This window comes from Mytilus edulis, chromosome 11 (genome assembly GCF_963676685.1).
Source record: "Mytilus edulis chromosome 11, xbMytEdul2.2, whole genome shotgun sequence".
Taxonomy (NCBI): Eukaryota; Metazoa; Mollusca; class Bivalvia; order Mytilida; family Mytilidae; genus Mytilus; species Mytilus edulis.
In genome coordinates this window covers 2,658,142-2,677,973 of record NC_092354.1, presented here as the reverse complement: position 1 = coordinate 2,677,973, position 19,832 = coordinate 2,658,142, and the positions used below count along the sequence as shown (strand labels likewise).

The 19,832-nt window shown below is 32.8% G+C and overlaps 2 protein-coding genes across 2 annotated transcripts in view; one reads left to right on the top strand and one right to left on the bottom strand.

Annotated features, from left to right (window-relative positions):
• The window catches only part of LOC139493894 (uncharacterized), a 482,493-nt gene that overhangs the window by 298,389 nt on the left and 164,272 nt on the right, over window positions 1–19,832 (top strand). The window lies entirely within an intron of this gene.
• LOC139495042 (uncharacterized) lies at window positions 4,665–5,639 on the bottom strand. The gene is made up of 3 exons (XM_071283195.1): window positions 5,585–5,639; window positions 5,391–5,462; window positions 4,665–5,059 (listed from the first exon to the last, which is right to left on the bottom strand). The coding sequence occupies exons 2-3, from the start codon at window positions 5,449–5,451 to the stop codon at window positions 4,764–4,766; spliced, it is 357 nt and encodes a 118-aa protein (XP_071139296.1). The 5' UTR covers window positions 5,452–5,462; window positions 5,585–5,639; the 3' UTR covers window positions 4,665–4,763.

The window sequence follows — 19,832 nt, the reverse complement described above, 5'->3', positions numbered from 1 at the left end:
GGGTCTCATTGGGGTCTAAGCGTGACGCTGGATTGCCAATTTTTTGTTATCGTGACATGTGTCAGAAAGTCAATTTATTGTGCAGTGAAAACAGGAAATGAATTATAATTGCTTACGTACATCATTACATAGTGTAAGTGGGATACGGGAATCTGACAAAACAGTTAGAGGGATCTGGGATCAGAATCCCCCAATGAGACCCCCATCAGATCCTTACATTGTATTAAGGCAGTTAAACTGTCATATTTTGACCAAATTAAATTTTCCTTATTTGATACATTGTACATACAAAATTTTGCATCCATAGTAGTATAAAATAATATGTTCTAAAAAGGTGAAACAAGGGGAGGGTTGTGTACATGTTAACCCCTAAACATATTATTTCTGTACCAAGTCTTGTCAGCTTTAATCTATTATGAGATGATGTACATGTACAAAATGTAATGTACATGTATCAGGTAACATCATCAATGGTCAACATGGTAAAGACAAAACTTTAAATGAATCATTAAGAATATGGGCCCCTGTTTCATTAGAATTAAGAAAAGTTGTCAATTGTTCATTGAATTTTTTTAATTTGCCATTATTTGGTTCATAAATTGATATCCGACAAATATTAAACTCAATCTATAGTAAAACTATATTGATTGTTCTCGTTGCAACATGAAGTGCATTTTGTTAATTTGTACAAATTTATTTTCTGAAAAATCACACTAAACTAGTTTATTCCTTCTTATGGTGGTTCACTCTGCATTCAGAAGGTCACTTCCATTGATTGAAGTTACCTTCATTCCAGGCTTGTGACTGGCAAGATTTTACATATCTTGGCTGCATTCCCCACCCACCACCACATTGCAAATTTCAGTCCAAGGGGAACATTTTTTTATACTTTTCACTTTAACAAAATTGCTGTGTAATAATTAGTTAGGTTTCCATTTTAAACCCATGTTAGGTGCCCAACTTATTTTTTTTAATAAGGTACATTTAGAAACTACATGTATAATCAGTTTAGAATTACTTGTTAGTTTTAATAGTTTTAATAAATTTTAATAGTTTTAATAAATTAAATGCTTTTCATTATTCATTTTTTGTTATTTGAAGAAGTTTGTTTACACACAGACATTCATATTTTCTTACAAAAAAAAATAACTTATTCACATCTTTATCATGTTTATCATTTATTTAATTTATAAATAACTTTTACCCAAGGAGAGAGAAAAACAAGTTTTATTTAATATCAGAACTTCCTAAACATTTTCTAAAGGTGCTGAACTTGGACTTGTGAAATATTGCAATTCAGAATATGGCATGAAATTTAATGAAACATGGAGAAATTACACAGCAAGAAAACCCTTAAATGCCATTTACATCTTCTTTGAAAACACTTTGTTTAATACTTCTTCTTTGAAACCACTGTTTTTATTACACCTTTAAAAACGAAACAAATTAAAAATTTCAATAAAATCAGGATTTTTTTTATTATCTTGCCAGTCATTATGATTTTATTGTTGGTCTTTTATGCTATTTTGGTACTTTGAATTATTTAATAACTTTTCCCATCTTTATTTACATTGTATATTAGATAATTTGTTAACTTTATTCTTTAAATGAAGAAATAAGTAATGCACTCAAAAACTAACTGTACAAAATTTAATTACCTTTTAACTTTATCAATGATTATAAACATTAAAATTAGTTATGAAAAGCTAGAAATTTAGCAGAATATTTATGAAATCCTAGATCCAGAAGTTATAATATTTAAAACACCACATCAATTCACTGTCTTTTCACAATGCGACAATTCTTTATGATCTCTCTGTGTATTTTAGAATCCTCTATCCTTCTTACGACTTGTATTTCAGAATTGCTCGCCATTTTTATATTCGTTGTCTGACTTGGAGAAAAAAAACTCTTACTACTGATCAGCAAAAAGGTACGTCGTGGATAATCCCACTATCGACTGCAATTCACTGACCAGCAGTCTTTATTCAGAATTTAATATGCGCGAGTCTATACGTCCAAATATAAGGTCTAAGTCAAAATTATTTCCTTTTTGATTGTTGAATTATGGTTTCTAGCTGAGTTGTCAAATCCAGTGAATTGCAATGTCATATCCGATAAATTATGTTGTCATATATCCCAGGGGTGTCTGTTACTGAAAGGCCAATGCAGCGTCCAGCCTGCCTCTGCTTTTATCTAGCAAGTCTGTATAAAAGTCTGCTTCCAAATTTTAGATACATGGTGGATTTGGCATTTCATGATTTTTATGTCTCTTCCATCATTTCCTTCTGAGCAAAGAATTATAAATAAGGGTATAGCGTAGAAAACCCACACTGACCCTAAATTCTTTCAGAACCCTATCAATGACCTTGTCCTATTATTTTAAGAATGAATGGTATAGCGCAGAATCCCACACTGACCGATTGTATAATGGTATACTAGTCATTTCAGATAGTTAAAAGAAGGACTCTTAAATTCAGATGTTGTCTTTATAACTTGTTTAAAAAAATATTTGTCCCGTTGCATAGATGCACTTGTCCTACATGGGTTGAACATCAAATTTCCACACCCCTGGGATTATCGAGTAAAGCATTGTCATATCCAGTATCCTGACAGTGGTATCATCCTGATGTTATTGGAAGCTTGGTATAAATCTCTGGTTGTACTCATGGCGGTAACTTAAGTACAGGTAATGAGGCTGATGCTGTATTCACTGTTTCGAAAAAAAGATTTCAGGACAAAGCTTCCAAAGGAGGGGGGTCGGAGGGGTCCTGATCACGAAAGACAGGGCTTAAAAACATGCTATCCAGAGGTCCCAAATTTAAACAAATAAATCCCGACATCCTGAACTTCTAAAAGAGAATTCCCGGATCCTGAAAAGGGTCAATCCCGAATTCCCGAGCGTAAAAATACCTCATTTGACGTCCCAAAAAAGGTCCTGCCGCCCCAACTCTAATTATGCTAATTATTGAACAAAACTGGAATTTACTGGTACCATTGTCATAATATATTTGAAAATTGTATATGATTGAATGTAACTTGAAATTGTATGAAACTATTTTAAAATCTGACACTTATTTGACTTAAGTACCTTTTTTTTTTTTACCAATGAGTCTCAATATGACATTCTAGATTTTCTCACGTTTCTGCAGATTTACAGATATGGACTTAATTACAAAAAGTGTGTACATGTATTTAAATTTCAAACAGTTTATACTGAAGATGAATACAGCATCAGCCATGTCTGTCTATTGAAGAGGTCCCCTTCATAAATCCTTTCATATTAACCATAAGATCTATTTAAAAAAACAGGGGCAGGCTTTGAAAATGAATGTTGCATTTAACAAGGTTATAGTAAGTGGACTTGTTGAAGGTAAAATTGTGATTTTAAAGCCGCAATTAAAACATATATCTGACCTCCCATTTGTTTGTCTTTTTATAATTGCCTGTTGTTTACAAGGGTCGCTGTCTGTCATATTTTTGATATTTTCCTTAGCTTAAACAGGCTGTAGGTTTACTCGTTTGAATCATTTTTTCATGCCCGGTTTCATTGTATCTTGCTTCATGGTATTGGTTTTGCTCATTGTTGAAGCCCTCCCCCCTTTAAAACATGATCTAAAATTGTGTCATTTGCAATCATATCTCATTTCCTTATATAGTGTTATGATTATATTAATTAACATTCTAGTCTGTTTGTCTATGAAGAATAATTATGTCATTTGCAATTATATCACATTTCCTTAATTTTTGTCTCCTATTACATACTGTTTAAATTTTAGTAAGTCAAATATTCCAGCCCTTATACATCAGGAATTTTTCTGAGGATTCAACACACATATTCAGTCATCATGGTCATGGTAGTTTGTAATTATCACTTGTTTAAAAATGTTACCAGGGTACCCCTCTTAACAACCTGCCCCCTTCCCACTTTTATGAATTTTGCCTCTATGAAAATAGCCTTGTGATCCAAGCCACTAAGGGTGCACACTTATATAAGAATGTCCAGTGCACCATTTAACATATAAAAGTGCTTATTATACAATTGCATATTTAATCTATTCACTAGTTAATGTACACTAATAAAACGGTTGTTGATACATGAAGCAGGGTTCATATTCATGTATTATTTACATGATTAACATGTTCAAGTCCTAAGATGCATGTAATATTTGCCACTTGATGTTAAACACCTGCCATGGTGTTACACTAGTCATTTTTGGGGCCCTTTCTGAAACATCAGTTTAATGCTGTATAGCTTGCTGTTTGTTGTGATCCAAGGCTCCTTGTTGAAGACCGTTATTTCACCTATAATGGTTAACATTTATAAATTTTGACTTTGATGGAGAGTTGTCTTATTTCCACTCATACCACTTTTTCCTATATATATATATGACATGTATGATACATAAATTACTTAACTAAATATGCATATACATAGGATGAATGAAGAAATAACTAGTGAAAAGGTGTATTTTGTGTCAGATTTGAAAAATTTTGTTTTTTTTTCTCTCAAATATCTTCTGCTGAACACTGACCATAGCTACTTACATTCCTTTTGGTCATGTTGGTCAATTAAAGAAAACTGTATAATTGACAATCATTCCACATCTCCTTATTCATGTTACTTTATATACATGTAGCTTAAATCAATGTCTTCCCTAGGTAGGTGTCTTTAGTAGGAACCATGTATGAAATTGGGTAAAATTATTTTATGTATATTCCTAACATTTAAATTTAAGAATCATTATTTAGTGCACTGGACATTAAAAGTAGTACACTCCCCAGTGATCAAGCAGCTTTTGAGCAATCTTCTTGTCGGCTAACAGATTCTCCCTGTTCTCCTTTTCATCAACTTTTGTAATCTCTTCTTTCAGGGCAAAATATCTCTTGCTGACCTCAATCTGTAGCTTAGAGAAAGATTGATCAAAAGCTGATATGAAGGACTTATGACCAGGGTGTTTTTGCTTCAATTCCCTGTACTTAAGACAGTCATCCACATCTGATGATGGGCCAAGTAGCTGGACAACCATGTCTAGTGTTGTTTTCTTTCTACATGATGCTGAAGCATAAAACAAGTATGTATTTAGTATATTAAAAGAGTTTTCACCCTCGTTTGCTCTCGCTTGCATTTTTAGATTATTTTTTTCTTCAATTCCTTCAAACTTAAATATTTTTTTTTTAAATAGCTACATTGAAAACTTATTTTTTGTTCCAAAAATATCTGATACTGCATACAGTCATGACAGTGATTTATTTAAAACTGTAATAAAAATAATCTTTAAAAACTTCATTTAAACATTTGATTTATGACATTTCTGAAATTTCATTTCACATATTTTACATGCTCTATTAAACTTGTAATAATATATACTTATCATTTTAATACTCACCAATTTCTGGTTTGGAAACTTCAGACGCGAATAGTTTCCTCTTGCATGTGAGTGGTTTCATTGCACTGTTAGCTGAAATCGAAAAGGAGTTGTGAACAGCAAATTAACAACAAAAAGAAGAAAAAACTTTGCCTCTTTAAATTCCACCAATATTGAGAATGAGAATCTGAAGTCAAAAGATTGTGTAAATATACCTGGTAATTTGTTTGGTTTGCTGAACAGACTCTCATGGACATCAATTTTGCTACATGTAGGTTAACGTTGTACAGTCCATCTTGAAACTGAAAAAAAAACATGATCATCTGAATAATGTCAGTTAATTTTTATTTTACTCCCTGCTAAAACATTTTAATAAATCTGTAGTTTGCATGAATCATTTTTGACATAACCGAAAGAAACATTTCATATCAGAATTACCTTTAATGTATGATTTGTACTTTTCCTTGTTTTCCTTGTCTTCCAGGTGTTTTCTCTCTTGGTCTATTGCTGGTACTTCTGGTGGTTCTGTTACGAGAACATGAGATGTTTATTTATTAATAAATGTATGGGACACCTACCATGAGATTGTAAGAAGTACAGATTTCTCATCAAAACTATTCACTAGTTAACCAATAATTGAAAAGTGAATAAGATATTAAAGGTTCGTGTCTAAGTACTAAGATACTTTTTATACCTGAATTTGTGATCTATTAATGTTACAAACTTATATTACATTTATGTGGTTAGATATACCAAGAAAGACTTCATGGACAGAAAATAACCTGTACATTTGGCAAATACATAATAAAAATAATATTGAAATACAACAAAATGAAATTTCACATTTTTCACAAATATTTTACTTTATTTGCCATACAATTTACCTTACCTTGCACACTAGGAATGTTCGAGATGTAATCTTCTGTGGACTCAGAGTTGTCATCTAGAATAACCAACATTAATGGGATTTAATAGTGCAAGTTCACTTAAAACTATCATGGTAGAGTGAGAAAAAAAAATCAAAGATTATTAAACTGATGTAAATTTTAATACATGTATATTGTATAAATTCAGTATGAATGAGAACCTCATAAATTAATGTTTTATGGTGTGCATAATTAAAAAAATAGTATTAGTTATTTATAATTCTTGTCTTTTCAACTTACCTAAAATTATTTTTTTTTCGTTAGAAGTTCCTTAATTGTTAATACCAATGCTTAATATGAGTTTACCTTGATTTGTCTCTTTCTCAGTTGTTTCCTCAAGATTATCATTTGTTTCATCCTGATCACTGATGCTATTTGTCGGACTGGTTGCATGTTTCATGACTGAAAAACAAAAATTCAAATGTATTTCAAAAAAAAAAATCATCCGTAAACATTTAAAAACAAAAGCATGAATGTTTTACATATTGGTTTCATTTTCTTGATCTAGTTTTGTATTTTAAGAAATTTATTTGCCTCCATTTTCAAAATTTTGTTTGTTTTAACTCCCACCAAAATTTCCATGGCTAATATCTCGAAAACAAGCACATAGATATTTTCTTGCTCTTTTGATTCCTTTACTAATGATCGCCTATCAATAAAAAATAGTGTTTTGAAAAGCTAATTCTTTTGAAACTGAGTAGGGAAGTCCCTAAAGTCAGATTGACATGCATATATACATATGTATCATTCATTTCATTCAAATTACAACATACATGTATATATATACTATATATATTGTATAACATACCTGACTTCAGATTTGTTCTTTTGTAGATCAATTTTCCATCTTCCCTTGTTTTGACATGCAATAATGGAAGGACAAGTTCAGATGATGCAGCCTTGTCCACACTGGTTTGCCAAATGTCATCAATGATAGCTCGTTCTTTCTTCAAAGATGTTGATCTGAAGTTTGCAGTATCAGGACCTTGCATTCGGAATTCAGGCTCATCCACAGAGTCGTGAAAGACTAATTCAGTGCCATTGTAGTGCCACCATATGTTATATCCTGGAATCAAATAATCAGCAATGCGCTCAAGGTGTGACTGGAAAAGAGACGACTTGATTCCAAAAATCTCTTTAGGAAAGATAGTGTTTTCCCGCTTTGAAAGTAATTTTGATTGTTGGCTTATCACAGAGTTCTGTTTTGAGAAGGAGCAGATACGGTTGTCAGTTTGCTGGCAGTTAAATCTCAAAATGGTGTTGTCAACAATCCAACCAGGTTTTCGATTAGTTGTACCTTCCGCGAGACGTCTTAGTGATCCAAAAGTTCGTTCTTCCTGCTCGGCAAGGATAGATTTCGTATTGATAATTCTATAAATCTCCGGCAGATGCACAACCAAGCTATGGAAATGACTGCCATAAAATTTTCTTTGTGTCATCTTTACTGGAATTCCTATGATGGATTTAGACAATACAGCGAACAGGAAAGTTTGATTATACAACCTTAAAATTTGTCTGGGAGTTCTTCTTTCAACAGAGCTGTAAGCAATATTAATAATTTCTACTAGAGAATTAATAAGTTGTGAAATATCTGACGATATTTTTCCATCCAATTGTAAATTTTCTATGAACTTTGAAAGTTTTATGGCATAAAGACGCGCATCTGATCCTTTAATTTGGTTTTTGTCTCCGATGGTGTTGTTACAAAATTTTTCCAAATCCAGTTTTGTAGACTTAAGTTTAACATGATGTGGCAATTCTTGAATTATGTTTTGGACTACATTTGAAATGTCATGTAGTGGCTCGCACGGGAGTACCTCGTAACAGTAGACGTTACTCTCTGTCAGGGATTTTTCTGGATAATGTAGGAGGAGGGCAGGTGGGCGAGATATTCCATGCAGCAAATCTGACATTTCTTCCTGAAGACTTGCTTTTGTCTTAAGCCTAAAAGTATCAATACCTCTACATTCGAGTTCTTCAGTTAATTCGTCTTTACTTAAATTTTGGAATGGGTTGATATTTCCTTGTTTTATTTTGACCAGACTTTCCCCTTTCAAAAATACTGCCCTGCGGTCTTCCAAATCAAAGGGTGTTCGCTTAAAACAGCATTCCAAATTAATGTGATTTTTACTATGTACACCGCATAAGCATGAATAATTTCCCCCTCTCTGCTGACCAGCCTCAAATTGTCGTGCTGGTCCATCTCCGCTGAAAAATCTCAATTGAAAAGTGTATGGTATTCCATCAAATATTACTCCGTTCCTCAGTTCCTCTAGATCTTCTGTTCTGGTAGGTGTATATGATACTTGTTCTGTGTCCTTAGAGCCTGCAAAAAAAATGAAAAAATTACAAACATTTTCTATTCGCAACTTGTATACATGGAATAGAAATTCTGTTACTACAATTTTTCAAATCACTAAGTCATGTAAGTCAACATAAAACTTGCAAAACTTCAACATGTCTAACCAAAATTTAATAGACTTTAACAGTGCCTCCTTAAGGATTTTAGGTACATGTACATGTACAAAATGTATGTGCTTAAAAAATGTCCAAAAAAAACCCATAGTTGATGAAGGGTAGGAGGGGTCCTGATCCAGAAATCTCGAGCTTAAAAACACGAATTCCCAGACTTAGAAATCCCGAATTCCCGAGGTCCTGAAATTCGAAAAAAGGATTCCCAGATCCCGAAAGGTTCAATCCAGAAATCCTGAGCTTAAAAACACCCAATCCCGGAGTCCCGATAAAGGTTCTATCCCCCCTCATAGTTGTTCATATTACCAGCACATTGATTTGAGTTTGGTCAGCAAATTGAGGGATATTTAGAAGTCGGGTTGCTATAAGCATGTACTTCACTGGTAATGTTGAAATATTGTGATTATGTTTAAATCTCTTAATGCTGCATGTTAGCAAAAAGTTTAAATTATTTGGTATACATGTATGGAGAGATTTAAAGATGTACATGAATATTGGATTGGTTTCAGTTATTTGATCACGACCTCATTTATACATTTAAGTTCATCTGACCAAAAGTGTTACTTTATACAAAAAAAGACCCTTCATTTATTTCTGCTTTTTATATCATTAATTACAAATATACATGTATATATACCAAAGTCTACAACATTTTTTGAAAGTTTGGTTATTTTGAAACCGTAACGAAAAATAATATAGTAGAAACTTTAAAACATCGTCAGATATTTCAGTGTGTGAACTTATGTTAAAATGTTGCATACACCTTTTGTTGAACTTATAATGTTGCATACAGCTTTTGTTATAATTCATGTAATTATTGTTAATATCTTCATATATTTTTTAATCTTGTTGATGTACATGTATATAATATCATTTTGTCCATCCTGCAACAGAAAATGAGACCAAACAATGCTACATACATTGTATACATGTATATTCAAGTGGCAGATTTTGTTTTTTGAAATGTTTATATCAAGTGACGAAAGTTCCCTGTAATGTTATTTCTTTATGAGCAATAGGATTACTTTACTTAGTATGTGTGTAACTTGCAAGGACCTTGACCTCATGTTGACCACAGTTTTTATACCGGGGCATTATATTTTCTGGTCTGTTCGTTCATTCGTTTGTCTGTCTCGCATCATGTTAAATTTTTTGGTCAAGGAAGTTTTTGATGAAGCTGATGTCCAATCAACTTGAAACTTAGTTCACATGTTCCTTAAAATATGATCTTTCTAATTTTAAAACTAAATTAGACTTTTGACCCCAATTTCACGGTCCACTGAAGATGGAAAATGGAAGTTTTAGTTTCAGGTTTTACTTTTAGGTCATGATAGTTTTTGATGAAGTTGAAGTCCAATCAACTTGAAACTTAGTACACATCCCTATGGCATATATGATCTTTTTAATTTTAATGCCAAATTAGATTTTTTACCCAATTTCACAGTCCATTGGACATGGAAAATAATAGTACAAGTGGGCACCCGTGTACTAAGTTGGGACAAATTCTTGTTAATATTTGACCTCAACCTCATTTTATGGATCAGTGAACATGGTTCAGTTTTGGTGTTCAAGATACTAAAAGCAAAAGGCCTTCTATATTTGGTGTATGTAATAATTGTAAGGTATACCTGTCCAACTGGCAGATGTCAATTAACCTTGACCTCATTTGTATGTTTCAGTGGTTAAATTAAAGTTTTTGAATTATGGTCTTTTTCTCTAATACTTGTATATATATGCAATTGGTGAACTATATTTGGTGTATGGAAATATTTTAGGACGAACATGTCAGACTTGCAGGATTAATTTGACCTTGACCTCATATTCATGGTTCATTGCTCAGTGTGAAGTTTTTGAGATTTACATGTAATCTATTGTTCTTAATTATATATATACATATATAAACTATAAGCAATAGGTCAACTATATTTGTTGTATGGAATGATTTTAATGTGAATATGTCTGGCAGGTATCACCTGACCTTCACCTAGAATTAATGCTTCATTGCATTTGGTCAATGTTAAGTTTTCATGGATGAGATTGTTTCTTTAATTTGTAGGACAACTATATTTAATGTACAGACTGATTGTAAGGTGTACATGACTGTCTGGCATTGTCTGGTTCATCTGACCTTTACCTTATTTTCATGGTTCATTGGTCATGTTGGTGATAATCAAAATAGGTTGACTATATATTTGGTGTTCTGAATGATTGTAAGGTGCAAATGTATTTCTTGTTTGGTTGATCTCACCTTGTCCTAGGATCATATTAAGTTTATGTAATTCTTGTAGTAATGCTTTTGAATTTAAATAAAGGACTATCATGATCAGCATAAATCAATGGTTGTTAAAGTAAGCGAGAGATTTCAGTGAGTGCACTCTTATTTAATGATAAAGAGATTGCATTGTCGGAACCAAACATGGAATTATTTTTTTTAAATTTGTATTTTACTGAGAGGTTGATGCTTCACAGTTGATAGTTTCAGACTGATTTAATTAAACGTTTTGACATTATAGATTTTTAACCTTTGTAGAATGTCATGAAATTATACAGTATTATTTATTTTCAAGATCATGAAATATCATCTAAAAAGGGTTATTGTATTTTACTGCAAAATAAAGCCCTTTTTTGTTAACAAGTGCAGTAGTAGCCAATACCTGATTGTCCAAAAATGTACAGGTTTGGTCTCTCTACAATAGCTTGAACATCTACAGGCTTCTTCTTCGGATAGGTTTCCTTAAATTCTTCATTGGTCAGGAAGTTTGCATGGTCATAGAGAAAGCTGACCATAAAGCTTATATATGTATGGTTCAGGATATCTGAATGGTCATGCCATAGTTTAAGGTGAATCTGTCTCTCCATGGTCATTAATTGGTTAATTTCTGTAGTGTTGTCTGTTTCAGTGGACTTTGTTGATGAAATTTGTTTTAACCTATTATTGACGGCCTCCTTTGATAATGATTTGTAGTGCTCGTCACTCTTGGATATTAAGACGCCAGATTTTGTAAGCCTTTGAATTTCTTTCAGTATTATATCTTTAAGGGGAATTTTCCGGCCATATACTTGAATTGATGTTTCTTGAATATTACCTGAAGAATCAATGGTGTTCTTTCGGATTTCCTTAGGGGCAATTTTTAGGCCAATGTCGTAAAATTTTGATTCCAATTTGTGCTGAATAATAGATTTGAGTTTCTTAGCTGTTCTTTTATTTGGAATAGCAAGTTTTCCCCTGAAGACTCGCTTTTTTGACCTCCTAATTCTTTGAAGATGGTCCCTTCCACTTATCCTTAAATGTGGATTAAATTGGTTGACGTCAATATCGTTGTCCTGTGCAAATTGCTTAAGGATTTGCCCCCCATTGCCAGCAAGCTTTCCGTTTAACGTGACGTTGTACTTGATAGCCATTCGGGTCCAATTCATGATGGTAGATTTACAATTTTTTACTTCCTCAAGAAATTCTTGTCGATTAAAATTATAGTTGGTGTATTTGCCTATGTGTGTCTTTGGCTTTTTACCTGAGGCAAGTTTGGTCTGTAGGTCATCAGCTTGTCTTTCAGCTTGGTCGGTTGTAACATAACAGGTTTGAAGTCGCTCCCTTTCATACTGTAGAAAAGACTTCCCACTGGCAAGCACATTTTGAATGTCACCATCATTTTCAGTCATTGATTCCGCTATTTGTTGTGTTGTCTCTCGAATCGATGTCATAATTTTGTTGTTTTTTTCAACAGCCGATTCTCTAGGTGACATGTTCATAACATCTGCCAACGTTTTCTTAAAATTAATGTTAAATTGGGTTTCAATAATTGGTTCTAAAACTTTGATAACATTTTGAACTGTTTTTTTTCCAATTGATGAAGACGGTGACACAATAATCTCATTGATGTTGTTTACAAGGTCTTTACATGGCTGTACTAATGATGAAGCATGAGAATATGACTTGTGCAGAGATGATATGCTGCCATGGGTGGTCAAACAGGTGGAACAATCTTGCAATTTGTGGCTTTGCTTTTCATTTTCTGGAAGTTTAAGCCAATTGAATAGAGAGAAGTTATCAGTGAACCTCATTTTTTCATCAGCTTTGCCATTATGCACAAAATATTTGCTGTTTGTTACATAATTTTGAAGTTTAGGGAGCTGGTTTTTGAATATGTCATATGATGGTATCTGTAGATTTCTGTGTTTTGTCATAAAAATATTGTAGTTTTCATGTCTCTGCTGAATTGATATACTATTTATATACTTTGCTTTTACAAAATTTGATGTAGTTTTGGAATTATCATAATTATTAAAAAAATCTATTGCTGCACTGTCTTTTGTTGATCTGGCCAAAATAACCTTTGAAAAGTTGCAGTAGTTCATGTTTCTAAGTTTGTCATTGATGAAAATAAAATGTAGAAGAGTGAAATACACATTAAATGTTATTGTGGTACATTAGGACATAATTTAACCAAATTTGACTCCTGTAATCAGTATGGCTGCTGTGTCCTTGAATGATCCCTAATTAGTGCAGAGGCCCCTTCCTACACAGAAAAATATATATCCCCAAAAATGGCAAAAGATGCAGGGAAAACGGGTGAAAAAAATATACTTAATCATTTAAAAATACAAGTGAAATTTACATCATTTTATTTCAATGATAAATGGAGAGGATATATTTTCCTCAACTGTATATGGGACATTATACATGTACATGTATGCCAAATTGTTAATTCATGCACATTAACACCCTACAGAAGAACAAAATAGTATTTCAACAATATTTCACTCATAAGCACCCCAAAAAAATTGTTGTCTATTGTGTGCAAGGGTTTATGTTGGTGTTTCTCAGGATGATTATAGGGACATCAGATTGGCTTATTTTCAGTTGGGTTTACTCTAGATAGATCTATATTTATAGTAAAGTTATATCATTAATGGTTTATATATGCATACACAATTTTATTCTTAACACATATGAAGCTTAAATATAGACGTTTTAGAATCTTTTCAAATTAATGGTCAACTTTTTTAGATGTCTCATTCCTTGAAAATTGTTGTCAGAATGTTGAAAATTCCAACTCCTCTCCAAGAACAAACTAGAGCTAATTATTTTGTATTATCACTAGCTCATAGCCTGTACAAGGGAAGATAACAGATATTCTCTTCAGGTTGGTCTTTTCCTCAGTTGTCCGAGATAGAACATTTAGATTGTAGATACTTTCTAGATATCATGAGTACTAAACGTAAAATACGTCTGTGAAAACTGTTCCAATCACTTGAAGGAATTGCCAAGGAATACTAAAAAGTATATAAATCAACATAAAGGTAAGTTATTTTAATGAATGCAAGCAATAATGCAAGAATTGGTGAATACAATCGCGAGTCATATCGATTTGAGGTTTCGTTTTACATTTCCCGCATCTTTACAGAGTAGCGTCCCTTTGTGTTTTGTTGACGTCTCTTGAACGTTTGACGGCAAGCGATGAAATTTTTACCTTTGTTGACAAACATAAAGAATCCCAAAGTACAAGTTGTTCCATATGTTATTATAACGGGATGTCTATATCATTTTATTCGGAATTTTTTTCTGCTTTTAAAAATTGCTACTCGCATTTTAAGAGATTACGATTAATGTACAAAATTGGTCTTTTTTCACGCATTTTAACAACAACGGACCTATTTACAGAAAACATTTTTTATTTTAAACAATACTTGAGGTAGCCGGGTCTGCGAGTATCATTTTTTCTAAAGTGTGTCAATTTCTGAAGAGATGTGTAAAAAAAAATCCCAATTTAATGGTGAGGAACAACTTGTGCTTTTCCGATTTGTGAATGTCACTAGACATACCACAGAAATCACGTGATACGAAATTACAGGTGTGCGTAAACATGAGCCAGTGTTCTCAATTTTTTTATTACATCAGTATGAACATTTTTCTTTATAATTGAGGTAACGAAATATGGCAAGATGAAATACAAAAATCTGATTAAATGATTATGGCCGATTTAATGGAAAAAAACACCCATAAGTGCCTTAACCTACCTGCGAATAAGTGATAAGGAAGTCTATACATTCACAAGAAATGATTCAAAAAAGAAACAACTGAATGATTCAGGCATTGCTGATATTACAGAAAAGGACAATGAGACGGAAAACTATCCATTCAACAGAAATTTTGAATCAACTTCAGAATCAATCGTCGTGGAAAACGAAAACAACTATTTACTAGAAACAAAAAATGTTGATGGAACAGAAGCAAATAGAGACCGACCGTCTTTTGGTGTTTCTGATGATGATAATACAGACTCGAAATATTTACAAACATCTTTACAATCGATATCAAATGATGAGAGTGAGGTTGGTAAAAGTTGTATGGATTGTATAAAACCAGTACCGCGTCCTTCAGCTGGCCCCTAAACAAATATATACTAGTTCAGTGATAATGAACAACATACTAAACTCCAAATTGTACACAAGAAACTAAAAGTAATACAAGACTTACAGAGGCCAGAGGCTCCTGACTTGGGACAGGCGCAAAAATGCGGCGGGGTTAAACATGTTTATGAGATCTCAACCCTCCCCCTATACCTCTAGCCAATGCAGAAAGGTAAACGCATAACAATACGCATTAAAATTCAGTTCAAGAGAAGTTCGAGTCTGATGTCAGAAGATGTAACCAAAGAAAGCTGCTCAACACCTAGCTCTCAACTATTTTGCTTAAATCCGCTAGCCCTCAAATGTCCTCCACATAGCCCTCAACTGACCCTCTACTTTTTTTCCTGTAGGGGTATTAAACTATTTGACAAGTTTTCACATGGGACATGATAGTCTATAGCATATTTTTCTTTTGTAGACTGTCATGTCAAAGACATCTCCAGAAGTAACTCCTGACACCCATTTACAGGAACCTGCAGCACCAGTAGTTGAAGGTAATTATCTAATGTTTATTATTCAGATACCGGCTGAAATGATTTATGATTACTTGTTTCTAATATACGGATATTTGTTGTCCCAAGTACATCCATACTTTCCTGAGAGTATTGCCACAATGGGATAGAGCTAATTTGCCTAAGACAAGTAAATGGATGTTTTATGTTCTGCCTACAATAGTAGAAGAGACTTTAACCAGATCAAAAAGCATAAAACAGCCCAAGGCCACCCATTCGTCTCGAACACAGCCAGAACATCCCACACCTACAGGCTGCTTCAGCTGACCCCTAAACTTTAATGTATACAAGTTCAGTGAAAATTGATGTCTCACTAAAATAAACTATCAGTATTCACAAAGTGTGGAATAATAAAATAAATTAAGTAAAAAGACAGGATATCACACAATTATGTATTGAAGGGTTTCTTTGCAAGTACAAACTTATGGATGCCACTAGTGGATCAGTAATTGTTCTCAATTTTATGTTTAATGTTTTTAATGGACTTGTGTTTTTCTTTGTGTTAATTCTAATCCAAATAATGGGAAGTTGAATTTCTGAAAACCAGCCATCGGCTTAAGTGGATTATACAGAATAAGTAGTATTTTGGCATATTAATGCATTGACACATAGACGGATAGACACATTGATCAGTTGACCTATTAAAAAATCGACATATTAATCAATTGACATATTAAAACATTGACAGATCATTATCTTAAAATTGCGGAATCAAAAGAGGATCAAATTCAAACATTGACACATAGACATATGGACACATTGACACATAGACATATGGACACATTGACCAGTTGACAAATTAACAAATTGACAGTTCTAAAGCTTTTTACACATAGACATATGGACACATTGACCAGTTGACAAATTAACAAATTGACATATTAATACACTGTCAGTTCTAAAGCTTTTTACACATCAACACCTTGAGAGATCAACACTTAAACAGACTCATATACTGACACATTGACATATACACACATAGACATATCAACACAATAACAGACTCATATATACATCGACACATCAGGCCTCTACAATAACTTTTTTTTTCAACTTGTCCAGTAGGACATGTACATACCAAAACTTACTTGTCCGAATGAAATTGTTACTTGTCCAAATTTTTTTAACTAAAAATAACCTTTTTACATTCTAAGTTGATTAAAGGAACAAAACGGATTTAAATAATAGAATAGAATTTGATGAATTTCTTTTGAAAAAGATTCAAAATATGAGTCAAGTACAACTGAATCTAGTCATGTCACAGGACTTAGGTTCTAGTTTTCACCAATGTCAGTCTCATCAGAATCTAAACATTAGGCACCATCTGATAGGCCTGTACACTCATCATTGCTCATTGGATTTGTATCCTGTTTTTTTTTAGTTGAAAACAGTTTTATTCAAATGCAATCAATAAAAAGAAGATGAGGTCTGATTGCCAATGAGAAAACTCAAAACAAGAGACCAAATGACACAGAAATTAACAACTATAGGTCACCATATTACAAGTATTGGTTTTTTTCTACTTATGATCAAATATGATTTTGTGAATTTTATGAAATTATGGTAAATAAAAAAAATATTTTTGTGAAAAAATTACCGGTATGGTATTTATTATAAAGAACATAATAAGGTAAGAAAATGAGATACTGATTTGTCTTGGTCCCAAATTGTTTCCTGTCTTGCCAAACTGACTATCAATCATGTCCACTAAATATGTGTCCTACGGTGCCAAACTGTCTTAAACTTTGAGCTAAACCTGTCCAAGTGACGAACTGTACTGTAAAGTTACCTTATCTATAAAGTGCAGCATTGATTTGGATCAGTATGACTGGTTTCCGAGAATAGTATACTTTTGACTTGTTAAAAAGTACCTGACAAAGAACCAGTTAAAAATTATCGATTGCAAGTAAACATGTCGAAGAAAAAAGTTTTGCATTTGAATAGACAGAATACAGAAACATGTCAAATTAATATTTGTTTTGTTTGTTTGTTGTTTATAATTATACTTTGTTCATCAAAGTTGGATGAAGTTTATTTTCTGCAGAATAATTGTACTTGTCCCAACGGACAAGCTTGATACAGCTTTTACTTGTCCAACCATGTTTCCCTCTGGTACCGGACAATTGGACAAGCGTTATTGTCGAGGTCTGCACATTGCTACATTGACACACTGACAGATTAACACTTTTACAGATTCATACATCAGCACATTGACATATCGACAAATTGACAGATCAACACAAAACAGACTCATCAATTGGCATATTGCTTCACTGACAAATCAACACATAAACATATTCATACATCAACACATTGTCATATCGATACACTGACAAATCAACACTTAAACAGATTCATGCATCAACACATTACCATATCGACACTGACAGATTAGAAAAAATAACAGACTCATATATCGACTCATTGACATATTGAAACACTGACAGATCAACACATCAACTGACTCATACATCAACATTTGATATATCAACACATTGACAAATCAACACATTAACAGACTCAAACATCAACACATAGACATGTTGACACACTAACAGATCAACATATAAACAGACCCATACATTAGCACATATACATATTGACACAATGACATATTGAACAGACACATTGACATATTGACACACTGACAGATCAACATATTACCATGCTCCCACTTCAACAAATTGACAGATCAACACTTTAACAGACATATATCATCACGCTGATAGATCAACACATTGATAGGTTCATACATCAACACATTGAAATATTGACACACTTACATATCAACATATAACCAGATTCATTCATCAACACATTGACATATTGACACACTTACATATCAACATATAACCAGATTCATGCATCAACACATTGACATCTTAACACACTTACATATCAACATATTGACAGGCTCAAACATCAACACATTGACATATTGACACACTTACATATCAACATATAACCTGATTCATACATCAAAACATTGACATATTGAAACATTGACAGATCAACACTTTAGCACACATACATCATCACGCTAATAGATCAACACATTGACAGACTCATGCATCAGCACATTGGATATTGTCACACTGACATATCAATATATTACCAGACTCAAACATCAACACATTGGCATATTGACACACTGACATATCAACACATTCCCTGACTCAAACATCAACACATTGACATATTGACACACCGAATATCAACATCTTACCAGACTCAAACATAAACACATTGACAGATGAACACATTAAGAGACCATACATTGACACATTGACAGATCTACACAGTAACAGACTGAAGCATTTGCATATTGAAAAATTGACACACTGACAAATCAACACATTAACAGACTAGAATATTCACACGTCGACATATTGACACATTGACAGGATCATACCTCAATACGTAGACATATAGACACTCTTGACATATTAAACCACAAACATATAGAACAACTCATACATTAACACATTAACATATTGACACACTGACAAATCAACACATTAACAGTCTCTAACATCCACAAGTTGACATTACGACACATTAACAGACTCACACAGCAACACATTTGCATATTGACACACTGACAGATGAACACTTTAACAGATTAATAAATCTACACATGACATATCAACACATCAACATATCAACACATTAACATACTAAAACATCTACACCTTAATACATCGACATACTGACAAATCAACCCATTAACAGATTCAAACATCAACGCATTAACACACTGATATATCAATACATTAACACTCATACATCGACACACAAACATATTGACACACTGACAACATAACTAAAATTTCAGACTCATACATACACCTTGACATATTGGCACACTAACAGATCAACAAATTAACAGACTCGTACATCAACATGTAGACATATCAACACACTTATAAAATAAATTCATCCACACAGAAATATCGACAAACTGACATTTTAACACATTATCATGCAGATTCATACATCGACACATAGACATATTGACACACTGAAATTTCAACACATTAAAATATTCATATATCAACACATTAACATATTAAAACACTAACAATTTAACACATTAACAGAGTTCTACATCATTAAACCAATAATTCAATACATAGACAGGC

Excerpts from the sequence above, each read along its gene's own strand:
- LOC139495042 (XM_071283195.1), bottom strand. The coding sequence starts at position 5,451 with ATGAAACCACTCACATGCAAGAGGAAACTATTCGCGTCTGAAGTTTCC. Across the intron at positions 5,060-5,390 it reads AGTTTCCAAACCAGAAATTG|CATCATGTAGAAAGAAAACA; the intron begins GTGAGTATTAAA and ends TTTATGCTTCAG.